At 41.1% G+C, this 18,593-nt stretch overlaps 1 protein-coding gene across 4 annotated transcripts in view; it reads right to left on the minus strand.

The window, feature by feature from the left end:
* Nucleotides 1-975: 975 nt before the first annotated feature.
* PIK3CG (phosphatidylinositol-4,5-bisphosphate 3-kinase catalytic subunit gamma) overlaps nucleotides 976-18,593 on the minus strand; it is a 35,109-nt gene continuing 17,491 nt past the window's right edge. For 2 of the 4 annotated variants that reach the window (XM_052680822.1, XM_052680823.1), the window contains exons 6-11: nucleotides 18,389-18,535; nucleotides 17,350-17,440; nucleotides 14,180-14,310; nucleotides 12,967-13,078; nucleotides 9,618-9,775; nucleotides 976-2,972 (exon numbers count right to left, since the gene is read on the minus strand). In XM_052680822.1, the coding sequence (XP_052536782.1) occupies nucleotides 2,691-2,972; nucleotides 9,618-9,775; nucleotides 12,967-13,078; nucleotides 14,180-14,310; nucleotides 17,350-17,440; nucleotides 18,389-18,535 (921 nt within the window). In that variant the 3' untranslated portion in view covers nucleotides 976-2,690. The other 2 variants (XM_052680824.1, XM_052680825.1) reach the window with 2 other exon arrangements.

The following is an 18,593-nucleotide window of genomic DNA, read 5'->3' on the forward strand; positions in this document are numbered from 1 at the left end:
TATGAAAAAGCTGTTTTGAAGGGTTGGTCTATTTGGAGTGTGTTCCAGCATTGGAAGACTGTAGGCCCCAACTCTGCAAATGGTGCCCAACTCTCTGCGATGGCAGTGGCAGCTGTCCTGAAGCTGCACCCTTCCAGGCCTGGGGTGCCACAGGCAGTGCCCAGCCGCACACTGACACATAGCAGCTGACAGACAACCAGCAGTATGGGTGCACAGCTGTTTACTAACAAAGTGTCAGGCAGCAGACAGCTTGTTCTGTAGTTAACAAGGGGATGAAGCAGCTGCTCCTACTCCCTGAAGTCACAGAATCACAGAATTGTAGGGGCTGGAATGGACCTCAAGAGATCACTGAATCCAACCTCCTGCTAGAGCAGGTTCCCTACAATAGATTGCAGAGGTGAGCGCCCAGCTGAGTCCTGAATATCTCCATAGAAGGAGATTCTACAATCTTCTCTGAGCCACTTGTTCCCTGTGCTCTGTTACCCTTACTGTAAAGTTCTTCTGCATGTTTGTCTGCATGTTTGTATGGAACATGCTCTGTTCAAGTTTCAGGCCATTGCTGCTGGTCCTATCACTACATAGCAGAGGGAAGCCCAGCACTGCCCAGGCAGCCCGGCAGCAGGCACAGAGAGCTCTGGAGACATCTGCTAATGAGCTCAGCACAGAGCTGCTGCAGAAGTCTGTAACAAACGCCGTATACAACTCAATGCAGCACACTGTAAACTCCACAAAAATGACCTGTCTTGGCTTAGTGTGCAATTGAGCAGTTTTCCTCTGGCTGTGGGTTCCTCACAGACATCCATCTGCATATGAAGGCTGCTTTAGGAATGCCATTCGTTTCAAGTTGTGATTAGCATTTATTTCCCTATGCTGCATTCAAACATAGCAGTAGATTTACTTATGATTTCTTACTGAGACTGCAATCTTTAAAATATTGGGAAAAAGTGCCTATTCATGAAGGAAAAATCAAGTGAATAGAACATATCAATCAATTTATTTCTGATCTACAAAATACAAACCTAAAAATAGCATTTTACAGACAGCGTTCACCATTTACTTTGTATTTTAGTATGGTTTTAAGCCTATCTTGCACAGAATGGTAATGTAACAGAACAACAAATTATTCTACCTTTTACCTTTTCAGATTTCCTTAAATCAGTCAATCGTACGCATCAAAAACATCATTGTGCATGGGAATCAATTAAACATCTGTATTTCAAAAATAGATTGGCTCTATCTCATAACCGAGACACCAACTACAGTACATTTAGTACAAATCCTTCCAGGATAAGCTCAGTAGTAACAGTGGTAGCAGTAGTTAAAAACAGTTCTGTGAAACGATCAAAGCAAATGATAACAGAATTACAAAATTCAGTTCATCATTTAAATGTAAAGTAAAACCCATGTAAAATTACAATGGAAGAAGAAATTACATGGGCACGAGTGCAAAAAAGCAATACTGCAAGCCATCTTCTCTCTTTGGTAAGAATCAATCAGCAGGAAGGACGTGGTAACAACTGGAGTCAAAGACTAATTCATGATATATAGTTATTCCTACTTTAGGCAGTCTAGGTGATTTGCAGGTATCCTACAGCAGAGAAGTTACAATTCTACTTAACACTGATCATTTTTTCCTCTTTTAGCTTTAAATATTGAAATTATTTCTTTTCTTTCATAAATAGCTTTTCAGTAGTATAGTCTCTTAAAGAATTTAAAAATAAATAGCAAAATATACACAATTTCAAAGATTAAATTTAATTCCTTATGGGTATCTCCCAAAAATATCTCTCCAAAGAATAAATAGCTTTGGGTTTCTCAAATATTTGGTAAAATGTCAATTGCTTTTACATGAGGAGCTTTCTCTGAGGAATAAGGAAGTACCATTGAGTTTTCTACAAAGCTTTTACCATATAGGTGGAATTTCAATAAATTTACAATAATAATATAATCTGTAATATAATATGGAACTTCCTGTTTAAAAAACAAAACAAACCAGTAAAAAAATAGTCCAAAATTAAATCTCAAGAACTTCAGATTCAAACCAGAGGAGCTTCCAGGGAACTATGAAGCTCTCTTATAGCAACAGTCAAGGTCAGCTGTGTATGTCAAGAGACCACAATAATAATAAAGCAATTTCTTTTGGCAGTGGAGTTAAGGTTGTTTTCTACTGACGCATATTGAAAATCAGAACAAGAATAAAGTGGGACAAAGGGTGATGTGGGTGAAGAACACTTGAGTAAAAGCCATCCTGATAAAGAAATAAATTTCCTGCAGGGATTTCAATATTACTGTCGATTTTAAACCGACTCTTTTTCCCCATTTGAAGCCTGGACTCCCATGAACAATTAAGGCAATGCCACTGAAAATTTCTATCTGAGATTGTAGGTTATCATCTGACCCAAGCTCCTCCTTCATTATTACTAAAGGAAAGAAGAAAATTGCAGGCCACATCAGCAAAGCAGCTATTTGACAGTCTGGCAACTGGAAGCATCATTAGACATTAAAAATATATATATCTTAACTGCAGGAAAGCTCTTCTGGAGAGGCAGACAAAAAAAAAAAAAAGCCTTTTTAGAAGCTGCCAGTGAGGTAAAGGCAGTACTGACTGCTCATGTATTTGGAATGCATAAATAACAACAAGTACATTCACTAACTTCCTATATACACCTACAGATAGTTTACACCAAATGTTAAGCAGAATGCTTTTCTACTCCTTGCTTGATTCCAAGCACGAGATGTAAGAACCAGTTAAATTGCACAGTCCAGCCCTTATCTCTGCAAACCTCGATCTGATCAAGGAAATGCTTTTTAGCATCTTCTTCGCTTTTCCCTACCGTCAGCGCATCCCGGATATACTCAATATCCTCTTTGCTGGTTAACTGGGGCATTCCAGTCATTAGCATCATGGAGAACAGGATGATGAGCAGGTTGGTGTGATGTCGGAGAGCTAAATAAGCCTTCACACACACATCCTACAAAAGAGAAGGATTTTCTGTTAAATGATGGGGTGCACGGAAAGGGAGGGCTTAGCAACTTCATGGGAACTTGGTATGAACTACTGCCACCGACCGACACCGTTCAGTCACCGGTGTGTCAGGGAGAGGAGACCCCAGAGAGCCGCGCACCCGAGCAGAAACATCACGCTCACGTCTGCATCCACTGCCACGCTGTTGGTGGGTGCACCTCAGGGCAACAAGTCCTGCTTTGGTGAACAAACTAATGGCTCTTTTAAATAATATGATATTAGTTGTTAAAGCTCAGCTTCACCAGAATTTCAAATTAATTTCCCTGTCATGTAATCCCTTGCTGAGACTGTTAAAAAGGCAGCAGTAATTCATTGTCTTTCTTCACAATTGGTTTCCATTTAAAGACCATGGGATAGCAAGCGACTGAATAAAGCAGCACCTCTAGGGCTCAATTCTTCATTTCATGTGGATGCCTTTAAATCTGCGGAGCTGACAGCTTGTTTAATGGAGATGGCTCTCCAGGCGTGGTGCTCTGTCACGCCTCTCCAGCTCACAGCTCTGCTTCAAACACAGGTGTGCTGCCTTTCTTTAGGACTGCCACGGTTAGGTACTGTCCTATTGGATTCAAGGGATTACTGTTTTGGTTTTTTTTCACCTCCATATATAAGTAATTTGTGCTTAGCAGCATAAATTTTAGAAGAATTAAATCTCTGCAGCTTAGAAAAACATGAAATACCTTTGGAAAGAATGGTTAATGATAAGTGACTAATCCATAAATCAGAATGATTATTTCTTACACTGAATTCATTACTCATTTATTTTTTAAAATAACATTTTAAGGAAAAGCGATCAAACGTTAGAAATCAAAATGAGGAAGTTAAATTAGGCCTGCAATGCAGTAATGGGAAGAGACGAGAAATAATTCCAAGAAGGTTGTTGCTATTAAAACCTAACCTGAAGCAACACTGATTTTTACCCAAATAAAGATTCAAATTAACCTTTCCACAAATTTATTGAATTAATTTTAAAAGTCCTATGCAATTCAAATATTTTTGTATACCTTTCTAACAAATCTCATTAGCTCTGTAGAACTCTGGTTATTTCTGACACAGTGGGTACGTTTTTTCTTCCTCAGAAACAGTAAGAATGGCACAAATAACCTTAACATCTATCACTGCTCACACCAGCGATGTCAGACAAATGAGCAGACAGGTCAGGAAAACACAAGGGAAGAAAGATGATATTTTAAACATCTGTCCGCAAGGTTTTTTTCTTTTTCATTTTTTCCCCTATTTCTTGGGCCCCTTACATTTCCTAATAAATCCTGTCCTGAAATAAGATGAGAACTTTAATGTCAGTTCAGATCTGGCAAAGCAGAAGATGAATTGCAGTGGCCAAAGCACAGTTTACAATAGAAAACACAATCAACTTTTCACAGGGATTATTTTCACTTCATGACACCAAGAAAAAAATTCTTATGTATATCGACTTCAAACAGGGAAATCTTGTCACTAGAGTTAGTGTGGCTTTTGTTTCTCTTGAAAGAGATGAAAGCTCTGCTCTTTATAGTCGTATCAAAGGAGGTTTTGCATTTCTTTGTGGATGATACATCTCACTGCTGAAGGTGTCTGAGACAGAAAAACAATTATGCAGTCAAGAAACTGGCATCACTGTCCTCGAAAGAATTCAAAGGATTTAAAACATCTGCACCTCCTTGTTATATGCAGACAGGAGCTGAATGGAGTTTGGAATTAACATCTCCCAGTAAAAGTCATCTCTGTACTTCTGAGAAAGGCAGTGGGAACCAAAAGTGACACAAGTGCGTGTCAGGGCTATGTGCACACTGTGGGATTAGGAAGAAAGCTGTTAACTAATCAAAGCCACAGGCCAAATGAGAGGAGCTGAGGAGAAACCACCCCCAACTTGTCCATGAGACAACAATGGGCTATTTTGGGAGCTTGAATCTGTCCTTAAGTATTAGTTTCCTAAGGGTCAAGTGTTTGTATAACATGGAGTGCCCAAGTTCTGTTATACAGGCCTTCTCTTTTCAGTGATGAAGTGTACATCCTTCTTCCTTCTATCACCTTTGTCTTACAGTCAAATACATTGGATTCTGCAAGCAAGTGGCACAACCAGAAGAAATGATTAGATCAGTACTGAAACCACAGACCCCTGTAACATCAAGTCTGCAGGGTAAAGTAATGAAAAACTTTGAAAAATGAAATAAATGAGACAGAATGAATAAAAATTCATTCAATGGCAAAAGCAGTAAAGAGAAATTTAGGCTAACTACACGTAATAATAACTTGGTGGACAAAGCTCAAAAGTCTAGGGAGATCTACAATAAGGCTCTCTGAAGGGTTCCTACATGTAATACATGAAGGAGAACATACATAGGAGTAAAAGAGTGGCATGGGCTTCAGCCAAAGCTGGAAAGGAAATGCCACGACGTTTGACACTCATAGCAAGAGAAATCTGGACAGTATTGAGGCAGCTGAAAAATTCACAGATGGGACAGAGAAATAATTGTCTTCTCAGATTAAATCATGCTTATCAAATGATGTTTTCTACTAAACATTTCTGTCATTTCATTAGCAGCCTCTGGCATCTAATTTTTTTTTTAAGTTATTGTGAAAAGAGCAAAAAGGGAAGCAAAATGTGGAGTAAGAGCTAAGAGAAGCAAGTAGTCACCAGCTTTAACAGTGCAGCAGTGCCAGCACAGCACTAACTGCTGTACCCTGCTGCAGGGAGCCTGAAAATCAGCTGTGTAGTTATACCTGCAGTAGCAGTTGTGTCTGACACATCTGTAGGGACCAATAGGTGACAGGACATAAAGCCAGACAAACCCATGGGTATTTTAGAATATCAAGGAGACTGAAGCCTGTGAAAACAAAGCATTCTTCTAAAGTACAACATATTTAATGTAGCTGAAGCACAAATTAATGAGCGATGCTCTTAAAAATTAATGATGGATAAATGCCGAGACTTTTCCATTACTGCTTGCATGAGTCAGCAGGCACACTGAATGAATCCCTCGCTATTTGGGAACATGACACAACCTGCTGGTTGGAAAGCAAGGCTTTCATTTTGTTTACATTTGTTATCTGAAAATATAATTAAAACACACTTTTTTACAGCAAGGTAGGAAATGCATATCTTGCTCTGTGTCATCATTTTACTTATACAGAAGTATTTTACTTTCAACTTTCTTTTTAAATCCTTTAAGGCATTACCAGTACAGTACAGTAGGTTGCATACAGTTTGGAACGCAGCAGAACTGTACACAAACTTACATTTTTTTCAGCCCGTATTATTGTTTGTCTATGCCCACATCATCCCACATCAGATGAGCAGGTTATGTGTCACGGTCACTGCTCACAACGGTACAGCACATTAAGCACTGTTCCTCTGGTTAATGACACGAATGGAACTGACACTGGCACTGTCGTGGCATTTCTGCACCAGTGGGACGGTAGCAGTATTTACTTCAGAAATTTGTACTGCAGTAGAAAAATAAACACATTCAGGATTGCTCTGTATGATGAGGGCTTACTGAAAAGAAGCTCAGACCAAAGTCACCTCCTGTTACTTAAGCATGTGGACTGCTGAAGTAAAGGTCATACATTCTCTGAAAAGCTGTAAGATCCATATATATGAACACAACATCTCCTCATGACAGATCACAGAATCACAGAATCACCCGGGTTGGAAGGGACCTCAAGGATCATGTAGTTCCATCCCCCTGCCTAGCAGGGCCACCAAACATACACATTTAGATCAGGTTGCCCAGGACCCCGTCCAACCTGGCCTTGAACACGTCCAAGGACGGGGCATCCACAACCTCCCTGGGCAGCCCGTTCCAGGGCCTAACTACTCTCCTTGTGAAGAACTTCCCCCTAACATCCAACCTAAATCTTCCCTCCTTCAACTTGGATCCATTTCCCCTAGTCCTGCTGTTGTCAGCCCTTTGGAAGAGTTTACTCCCCTCCTGGGTGTAGGTTCCCTTCAGGTATTGATAGGCTGCAATGAGGTCGCCCCGCAGCCTTCTCTTCTCCAGGCTGAACAAGCCCAACTCCCTCAGCCTGTCCTCATAGGGGAGGTGCTCCAGCCCCCTGATCATCTTAGTCGCCCTCCTCTGGACCCTTTCCAAGATCTCTATGTTTTTCTTGTACCGAGGGCTCCACACCTGGACACAGTACTCCAGATGGGGCCTCACAAGAGCCGAGTAGAGAGGGACAATCACCTCCCTGTCCCTGCTGACCACCCCTCTCCTGATGGAGCCCAGGATCCCATTTGCCTTTCGAGCTGCCAGAGCGCACTGCTGGCTCATGTTCAGTCTCTCGTCCATCAGGACCCCCAGGTCCTTCTCTGCCGAGCTGCTCTCAAGGCCCACTCCTCCCAGCCTGTACGGGTGCCTGGGGTTCTTCCGGCCCAAATGCAAAACCTTGCACTTTGCCGTGTTGAACCTCATTAGGTTCACCCGAGCCCAGCCCTCCAGCCTGTCGAGGTCCCTCTGAATGGCATCCCTTCCTTCCACCGTATCAACCGCACCACTCAGCTTGGTGTCGTCAGCAAACTTGCTGAGGGTGCACTCAATTCCCTCATCGATGTCATTAATAAAGATGTTAAAGAGCACCGGTCCCAAGACAGACCCTTGGGGGACACCACTTGTTACCGGCCTCCACCTGGACATAGAGCCATTGACCACCACCCTCTGTCTGCGGCCTTTCAACCAATTGCTTATCCATCGGGTCGTCCACCCATCAAATCCACTTCCCTCCAATTTGGAGATGAGGATGTGGTGGGGGACCATGTCAAAGGCCTTGCTCAGGTCCAGGTAAATGACATCGGTCGCCTTCCCTTCGTCCACCAATGCCGTCACTCCATCATAGAAGGCCACAAGATTAGTCAGGCATGACCTTCCCTTGGTGAAGCCGTGCTGGCTGTCTCGGATCACATGCTCATTCTTTATGTTGTCCAGGAGGATCTGTTCCATGATCTTCCCAGGCACGGAGGTGAGACTCACTGGCCTGTAGTTCCCCGGGTCCTCCCTGCTCCCCTTCTTGTATATGGGAGTGACGTGACCCTTCCTCCAGTCATCCGGGACCTCACCTGACAGCCACGACTTCTCAAATATGATGGAGAGCAGCTCGGCAACCAGATGCTAAGAACTTGCCAGTCTTCCAGTTCTCCACCAGCACACTTTCATATTTTCAACTATTTCCTGCTTCCAGAACTGGTGTTCTACATATTGATGTAGCCTAGATGGGTGTCCCAGCCCACATGGCTGATGACTGAGTAGTGCCTCCCTTCTTGTATGAAGTACAGCTGATGGACTTCTTTAAGAGCATGGGCTCAGCATTCCCACTTCCAAAGCTAGTCCTTGTGCAAAAGAAAGACTCAAAAATGGCACCTGGTGGTTTATAGTTATTTTTAGAAGTCTGGGCTCAAGAATGACACTTGCCTGGTTATTTGCTGAACAACTACGTGTATGTTCACTGGGACCTGCCCACCCTGCCCACTACCCCACAGGTACACAGTGTTAAAAAGCAGACTCTGTAGCAGGTAGGGCAGAGGGAATGGTCCATCCAAAGGGAATCCTGAGTACTGAAGTCAGGCTGCTGCTCTGATCTGCACTCTGGAGGGGACTCTGGGTAACACAGAGAACCTCCTTTCTAGTCAAGAGCAAATTTAAAGTTCCTAATGATGTGTGAATGAAGACCAGCCCAACATCTATTTACCTTTGTTCAGCCATTCTCTCAGACATTTCATTAAACATACTAAACAGCATTTTGCTTTGCTCTCTCATTGTCACAGGATTACAAAATCACAACTTGTTTTGGAGGAGCTCACTTAAAATTGAATGAACTGCAATAGAAAAGATTTTTAACACTGTTCTCTCTCACAGAGTTCAGTCCACTGTTGCCCCCGTTTTGAAGGGTTCAGGCCGTCTAGGACTAGCGAACGGCTAGGGCCATTAGCTACACAGACACCAATATGAGGAGTAGCAAACGGTGTTTATTGCAACTACACAGCAGTTTATATGCCCTACGTGCTTCATCTACGCCCCTAAAGCATGCATCATAAATCCATCACGGAGCAGGGGAGGTCCTGACGCGTCACATCCCGATAAAGCCTCCTTAACGCCTATTACAACAGTCCACTCAGTTTACAAAAGCAGAATCGTACACAGTCTAAGGTTACTGTAAAGCACTGTCGAGATGCAGCAGGCCCAGCCCTAGGATAAGAGGGCAGAAACAGGAGGGAGTAACAGTGACACAGCCAGCTGAGGAACACTGACTTGTACCATACAGAATACTCTGCTTAACGCTGTCTCTCTGCAGCTACATACTGATGTCCCTTACAAAGTATTTTCAGTCTAAACAAGAAACAAAGAAAAGATTGCCTGCCTGACTGCAGCTAGCTGAAGCTCCTTACTGTGGCTTCATGGCTGTTTGCATCCTAGTTCCCCTAATCCTACAGATAGTGTTCTCTTTTAGAGCTAAAATAACCCAGAAATGTATTATGATTCAGTAAATTATATTAATGAAATACCCAGGAGCACAGAGCTTTGAAGTCTAAGGCACTGATGCTCATTTCAGAGGGCAAAAAATGCCACTTAATTCATTTACAGTTAAATATTCACTTTACCTGAAATTTGTGGAAATGGAGACTTGTCTTCTTTCCGGAGGTCCCCATGACAAACAGAAAATCTGGAGTCAGCACAAAAGGAACTCTTTCCTTATTAATTCCAAGGAAGCTTTTATAATTCCCAAGAATATGGCCAAAATCAATATGAAAAAGGTTACCTTTATAAAAAGAAGTCAGAATTAGGCTCAAATGCAATAAATTGCCAAGAACACTCATATGCATTTACTGTATTTCCAAAACCATTTGTAGGCCTAAACTACGACTCTGTAGTTCAGCAGAAAAAGACTATTTTTTCTCTCTTTTTATTTTTTTTTAATACATAATTGTGTTTTCTTAGTGAAATTATTTTTTGTCTTTGGCAGTTGTTAAAACCAGGTAGGCCTGCTATGTTTTCTAAACATACACTCACAGCTTTTCAATCACGAAATGAGGAAAGCTTGTGCCTCCAAATCCGTAACAATCAGATCCCAGCACATCACTACATGGGAAAAGTTTGTCAATTATGGCACTAATTCACAGTAACTCTGGAACTAGAACATGCTTCTTCTTCACATACCTGTATTACCAGTTTATATATCCTCCTGCAGTGTACAGAATAAGTTTCCCACACTACGGATAACTTTGAGATTGCAGTATAGTATCAGGTCCTGGGAAAGCAATGAAAAACTTCACTTTTAAGGAGTGCTACACCTATAGGACTGGAGTGGCCCACTGCTCTTTAGATTGATTTATTAGTTTCACTGGCAAACAAGATGTAAGGATAAAAGAGTATGTTCACTTAAAAGCATGCATTTGTAATAATGGCATATACACACAAGAAGACAAAACGTCGAATGACGTAGGACGTTACTTAACAGCAATCCTGACGTGTACCATCCTTACATGCGCCAGCATTTCAGCCACCTTTTGAGTCCTCACAACCTACCCCAGTGCTGACATATTCTGCAGACCTCTCAGTCACCTCCTTCTCCCTTCTGTTGCTCCAGACAGCTCCTGTTAAACTCTGGCTAATCTGCTCCTGACTATAAACAAGTAACATTTCCTTTACTGTCCCCCTTTCTACTGACCTATCATGCACTTTCTGCTAATACATAATATACATAGTACTGTTAATATCAGTACTATTAATATATATAATGTTGAAATTAAAGCATTTCTTTGTCTTTTTTTCCACAAGGATTTCTGGTGAACTTTTTTTTTTTATTTTTTAATTGTAGTCTTCAATTAGCTCATTTCTGCCTTCAGGGTACTTCCTCTCTTCAGCCTTCAGCTGGTAAAACTTTAACTACAATATGATTAATATTAAATATATGGTCTTCTGACTAAAACCAAAAGTATTTTCTGTCTCCTTGCATTATGTAAAGACTAATTAGGAAGTAATGAGCTCATAAAACTGGAACTGAATTCCTTAGGCCAGATAGAATGCCTTCATATGTGCAGCTCAATCTGGGGTGCTTCCCTGGGATGTCCATAAGGAAGTAATCCCAAAGTTTGTAATACAAAAAAATTTAGGGTCTTTCAGGAGGCATGCAGCCATGTGGGGAGAAGTTTGTTTCCTCAGGCATGGCGAAAGGACAATAGCATGCTCATGTAACACATCTGCATAGCCAACTTCTACAAAGAAATCTGATTTATCACACATTGGTTCCTAAAGATTTCAATGGACTATTCACAGCCGACCAGGTTGTGCTGACCCATTAAGCCACCTGTGCACGTTCCTGACAACGTCCTCCTGAAGAACAGAGATAGACTGGTCAGTAGACAATAGTCCACTATATAAAGACCAGCAACCTTCCAGAAACACGTCTGGTGCTCCTGCATTAGCCAATTGGTCAGGTGACCACATGCAGCCACCCTTACAAGGTAGCTAGCAACTCAAGTTTGAGGTAGCTCTCATTGGCTGGCACGGAAGAGCTTCCCAGCAAAGAAGACAAACAATGGTGTGACAGAGTACAGAAGAGGCTGGCAGCTTCTTCTGGCTCATCAGCAGGTGAGATTAATCATTAAAGGTGCAATCTCTTGACAGTTTGACAAGTATGCTTAGCTCCATGCTTTAATATCTCATGTTTAAATTGTTGACATTTCATTTAGTGTGCTCATGTTTGAACTGTTGGCACTTTTGTTCTGTGACACACCATTCCACAGATCTCAGTAACAAAATACCACACTCCATGTATACTTATTTTCTAGGATTTTCTGCAAAGGTACATAAACAGTTTGAAGCGATCACAGTCTAATAATATTTTCATTCTGACAGCACATACAATCCCACTCACAACCGCTCTCACCCTCCAGACAAGTGACTATCTGTCTACTTTTAAAACCTTTTGGCTTTTAGATCTTAAATATAGACATAAACTTTTGTTTTGCAAGGCCAGATTACTTACTTTGTAACAAACTCATCCTTGGAAAAGAACAGCACTATTAAGTAGAATGGCTTAGGTCGGAGACTTTAAAGCCCACCAGCCCCAATCCCTTACGTGGGCTGGCTGTCCCCCACCAGCTCAGGCTGCCCAGGACCCCATCCAACCTGGGCCTGAGAGCTTGCAGGGATGGGGCACTCACAGCTCTGTGGGCAGCTGTGCCAGGGCCTCATCACTCTCTGAGTAAGTAATTTATGTCTAAATGCCCACTGCTTTAGTTTAAGCCATTCCTCCTTGTCCTATCACTATCTGATTGTGTAAAAAGTCTGTACCACTCCTCCATTTAAGCTGCATTTAAGTACAGGAAGGCCACACAATGAGGTCTCACGAAGCCTTCTCTTCTCCAAGCTAAACAAGCCCAACACCCTCAGCTTTTCTTTTATATGAGAGGTGCTGCAGCCCTCTGATCTTCATGGTCCCCCTCTGGACCTGCTCAAACACCTCCACGTCCTTCCTGTTCTGGGAGTCCCAGGCCTGCACACAGTACTCCAGATGGGGCCTCACAAGGGCAGAGTAGAAGGGAACAACCATCTCCTGTGCCCTGCTGGCCACACCTCCTCTGATGCAGCCCAGAACATTGCTGGCCTTCCAAGCTGCGTATCTCTACAATTTAGATAAAGGTGTGGTGCAGGGTCATGTCAAAAGCCTTGCACAAGTCAAGGCAGACAACATCAATTGTCCTTCCTTTGTCCACTCATGCTGTCACTCCATCAAATAAACATCTAATCTTATACAAAGGCCAAAAAAGGGTAATGATAGGTTTCAATATCATAGAAGTATCTGAATTTGAAAGTAATGGTAACAGAACTGGATTCTTTACCTTCATTCATTGCTATATGCATAACTTATTAGATTAAAACATAAACCTTGTGAGGTGTAGATAGTCCCCTCTTCTATGAAATTCCCCCCAAAAAACCCAGACTCACCTGTTTCTGTGATCATAATGTTATCATTGTGTCTGTCTCCTATTCCAAGAACAAAGGTTGCCACACAGTAGCCAGCACAGGAATAAACAAACCTTTCCACAGCTGCCTGAAACTAAAAATAATTTTAGAGATGTTAAATGCTTCAGTGTTAGAAATGTTCCTTCAGTCATTCTCAAATTAATATGCCTTTCTGTTGATGTGTATCAACCAAAAGTCAAACAAACTGTCTTATAAAGTACACTGTTGCACAGCAGAGATAACGATCACAGCACTGCAATGCACTCGCTATGCTGTGAGAACAGGCTGTACTCTCTAAGCCAAATAAAATTAGCACATAGTAGTCCACACTTTCTGAGAAAATAAAACTCAAACAGGTCACTGAACCTAAGCAAAGGAGTTACGAGTACCCAAATCTGTACTTCAGTCCTCTAAAACCACAGTGCCTCTCAGTGTTCCTATATGTCCTTTCAATCTGCTCCTCGTGTATCACTTCTACATACCACTGGCAAAGGAATCATTTCTAAAGCATTTTCTAACTCAGAAGCCCAGCTGCCAGCTGGATGCAGAAGGCTCTTCCACAGACATGCACAGCTGAGTGCAGGGAAATGAATGGATTTTTCAAACTCGTGAGTAACACAACTCTAAACACAACTGTGGATACACTATGCTTCTCATTTACTAGGGTGCTTTCAAAAACTCTGTGACCTGGGTATAGCTAGGGTAGATTTATCTACCTATCTATTTATCTATTTGGTGTTGTTTTGGATTTAGGATGAGAATAATGTTGATAACACATGGATGTTTTAGTTGTTGCTCAGCAGTGCTTATAGTAAGTCAAGGATTTTTTGACCTCTCACACTGCTCTATCAATGAGAATCTCAACAAGAAGCTGGGTGAGGACAGAAGCAGGACAGGTGATCCAGACTGGCCAAAGAAATGTCCCATACCATACTACATCATGCTTAACCATAAAACCTAGGGAGTTAGCTGGGGAGGGCTTTTATTGGCTGGGCATCACTCAGCTGGTGATGAGCAATAACACTGTACATCACTTGTTTTGTGTAGTCTTTTTTGATGCTTTTTTTCTTTTCCTTTTTCTCCTTTTCTTTCCTATTAAACTGTCTTTATTTCAACCCATGAGTTTTGCATTTCTCCCCTCCTTCTGATATAACCCCCCATCCCACTTTAGGGGAGGAAAACTCAAAGAACTCACCTTCTCCTCAATGACACATCTGTCCTTGAGCCACTGGTTCAGTATTTCATCCTTAAATGCACCAGTGTTGCCAACTGTACTCTGCTGAATTTTGGCAATTGTTGTAGCATCTTTCACAATTTCAATCATTCCTAACAGAAAACAAAGAAAAAACTAGAATTATTATTAAATTTATATCAAAGCATAAAAAATACACAAAATAATATTTTAAACTGCTTTCTAAACCTTCTGCATAATTTCAACAGCTTGTGAGCATCCACTTATTTTACAAGCAACACTGCCTCTTGCCCACTCCCAGCTGAAGTCAGCCAGAGCCCATAACAACACTACTGTGGAAATACAACCTCTGTAAACCACCAAACTGAATAGCACTGTCCTTCGGTCTGTTTGCTGGGCTGTTGTTTGTCTCTCAGGAGCTCCAGATCACATTCCAGCTGTTGGAAAGGTTTCTCCTGCCTGTGCTCACAAATCTCCCCCTGCCGGTGAACAGCTTCTTGATTCTGGGGGAGCAGAGCTGTTACAAGAGACATCTTTTGCTTCTCTTTGCATTTTCAAGTTCTCCCAGAATAGCTGTGTAGTTTAGCAGTGTGAAAAGCCTACAGATTTTAGAGCGGATGCTAATGACAACCATTTACTGATCATTCTCTGCTGTGGAGCTAAAACAGCAGTACAAAACCTACACAGAATGTTGTACAGCTTATTCTGCCTAAGCAAATATTCCAGGTATGTGCTGGAATAGTGCATCTCTCCCAGCAGATCGTTCTAAATAGATACGCCTCTCAGTAGGTATGGTTAGTCCTAGAGAAGACTTCAGTAACTGGGCTGCATTCATCTGAGCAGAAAGCAGCAAAAGCACAGTGCTGCCTGTTACTGGGGATCTGCGGTACTGAGGTAGGTGACTTTTACATTATGTGCCAACTTGAGCTTTTTAAATTTGGCAGTGACCCAGCACAGTAAGTAGTGAAAACTGCCTCATAAAACCACGAACATATGGCCATGCCAACGGGAGAGATAGGAAGGTACGACTGTTCACCCATGATATGTGGCAGAGAAAGTTCCTCCTCCTGAGGTCTATTTGGCAGCAGCAGTGGACATTTCCAGAACTGCAAACTGCGTTGAAAACAGATGTCTTCAACAGACTGGGAAATATCTACACAGGAGGGGATACCATCCAGGTGTTAGCAAATCTGTAGGACATCTGTCTGTTTCCCTCTTTTCGTTGTAAAATGGGGTACTGTCCTTGTGTAAACACACATAAACTGTCCTAAGTTTCTTGAAAATATGAAGAGGAAGGGAAGAAGCAGTTTGGAAGAAAACCATCAAAAATACTGTGAAAGAAAATTTGCATGTCACCACTTTGGTTTTGTTTCAAACAAGCATAAGCTGTGTTTCAAGGTGTCACAGTGCATATTACTAATTTAGGCTGCAGGTATTTTCAGCAAGCCACATAGAAGTGAAGTGTGGATGTGATTAACCATGGCCCCACCATGGTGCTGGGGGGATGCTGAATTCTTACATCTCCCTCCCCACTGCATGTTCAAAAATAAACGATTATTTCCTTGAGATCACAGAACGGGGAACCCATTATGAATTTAAGACAGAATACTGAAGTCTATAAGTTGAATATAAGAACACAATGGCCACTGACAGAATTCCTACACCTTCCTCCATTAATTTAAAATATTACATTGCCTTAAGATGATTTTAAACAAGAAAAAAAAAGAAAGCATTACATTTGTTATAAAAATATAAAAAATGTTAGAAGGTTAAAAAAATGACCTATATTTACAGTTTAAGCGTAGTTTATATTTTGGTGTATCATGACCATTTCCTTTGACTTTATTAGAATTCTATCAATATGATTTCTTTATTTTTAAAAACACTTATATGAGAAGAAAAGAAACATTTATGTGTTGCACTTCCAAGTACTGCATCAGTGAGCTGAGCTTTCTGCACTCCTGAGAAATCTTGAAGCCAAAAGAAAGAATGATAAAAATGTTACGTGGCGATTTTGGAGAGGAAGTACACTGCAGATTATTTAAAAGAGTTCTTAATTTCACTGGGGCTCAGTTTAACATTCTTCCATCTGTAAAGCAAAATATACTGCAAAAAAATAAAACAACTAAAAAGCTGGATATCATGTGAAATAAGTGGCAGCATTCATACTGTAATGACTTTACCACTCCATGCAGTTCCTATCATACTGCCAGCTACATAGATAACAGGCGTTAACAAACTTGCTACTTTTTATTGATGTTCAAGATCTGAGTAAGGGCAGAGCACTACTTGCTAATCTGTCTCACTGATGAATAGTTTATATCAGCCAAAGCATTCTTTTCAGCACGAAAGCTTAATTTGGGCATAGCCAATTTTTCTGCAGTGAGGAAGCTTTCCTCCAGCCAGCTGTATGACATCTGGTTAGCAGAATTAACTGTGACAGTCAATTCCCTGTTATTTGAATACTGGGAAACTGTGCCATGTGGGTGTGCTAGGGTGCATAATACATGCAAACCCAACACAGTGAGTCATGGAGCCGTCGGGATGTATACATTATGTATCAGTTTGGTATTTCTGGATGTAAGTGGACTGCTGCCAAGCTTATCAGGTTGCTCTACATACCACGACACAGTTCTCCAGGAAATTTCAAGGAACCTCTTGACTTCTCCCATTATGAACTCTACAAAATACAAAACCTCCACTGCATGAACTCATGCTTACTGACAAACACTGCCTGAACATTCCATCAAGTGATGCTGCTGCTTCTAGGAAGTATAGGGTATGGAGTTTCAGGTCAGGAAAAAACATAAATGTTTTTCTATTTTAACTCTTTTCTCTATTTCATCTTTATTAGCACATTAAAACACATATTAAGGAAGTCACTTGCTTTCACTGCTTTTTCATATCAAATATTGTTATTAAAGAGAAACTTACAGCTGGATTCAACAGTTGGATTAGCAAAGAAAGCACAATCACTTAAGCTAGTCTAACAGTATAAAGATATCCATCAGAAAGAGCAGAAACCACAGCTAAGAGACAAATGAAGGCTGCTCACAGAAAGGTAAAGAAACTGATGTTGATTTCTGGACTGCAGAGTATACTGAATACTTCTCCTGTACACAACTTCCGTAACTATAATCTTTTGAATTTCTAATTACACTGTGTTCTCATACCTATTTTGTTCCCTGTAGAAATACAGCCATATGGTAGCAAACAGAGATCCAAGGATTCTGCTTCCCAAATGGATTCCATAATGCGAAGAATCTAGCAAAAACAAAAAGGAATGCACAAAGTTATTGCAAGTTCATGGAAACAAAGAATCACAGAATGAGTTGGGTCGGGAGGGACCTTAAAGATTATCGAGTTTCAATCCTCTGCCATGAGCAGAGACACCTTTCACTAGATCAGGCTGCCCAGAACCCCACCTGGCCTTCTCTGTACAGATAGCACATCCACAGCTTCTCTGGCACCTGAGGGTGCCTTCATCATCTTAAGCATAAAGATTTCTTTCCAGGATCTAATCTACATTGCCCAGACATTATTCATTACTTAGACAAATAACACTGCACAGACTTCTGACATAAGACTAAACTTACTTGTCTATTTTGTGGCTTAAGAGAAGAACATAGAAAGTGTGCAGCCATTCAAGATTATCAGTTACAGAATCAGGGTGGTTTTTTTTTTCCTAACCTGTCCTGTGACTGTGCAACCTCTATTGCATACAAGGTATTAATAAGTGTTTTCTATGATTTCTACATGATCTGAGATTGAACACATTAGCCAGTATATCCATTTTCCACCATACATATCCCTGCAAATGCTAACAACCCCATTTGTCAGAGCAATCGCTGAAATATTACTACAGCAATGCTATCTATCATTATTTTTCCATTTGTAATTTCACCTATCACATACGCCAATGAAAAAAATTCTTCATCAGAAAAACAAGCCATCTTGCACTAAATAACAGACTTCTTCTCTAGAACACCAAAATATTAAGTTTGTGTGGAATATGGCAGGAAAGAAAGATAAGAGTAACTTAAAACACAGTAGTACAAAAAAGAAGATCCTGTTTTTGCTATCAGCTTGCCGTACAGCTTACAAAATGAAAGCCTCCTATTTTAAGTAGACAGCACATCCTCCTCTGAAAAGTAAAACAATTTAAAAATATTTACATATTCAATTTATTCCTCCAATACAGCATTATCTTACCTGTAAAATAAGCATGTCCTGACGGAGGTCATCTCCATGTTTAAAGATGATGCCTATGGTTTCATTTGATAGAGCAGTTGGATCTGCACATTTAAACTCAAGCCAGAGGGGTTTCTTCTTGGATGCCATTACTTTACATTTTTCTATCTGTGAAAGAGACGTCTATCGTTAGGCACTGTGCTCCAACATCAGCACACCAACGTTC

Source organism: Tympanuchus pallidicinctus, unplaced genomic scaffold, assembly GCF_026119805.1.
Source record: "Tympanuchus pallidicinctus isolate F22 unplaced genomic scaffold, pur_lepc_1.0 scaffold19, whole genome shotgun sequence".
NCBI classification, from domain to species: domain Eukaryota; kingdom Metazoa; phylum Chordata; class Aves; order Galliformes; family Phasianidae; genus Tympanuchus; species Tympanuchus pallidicinctus.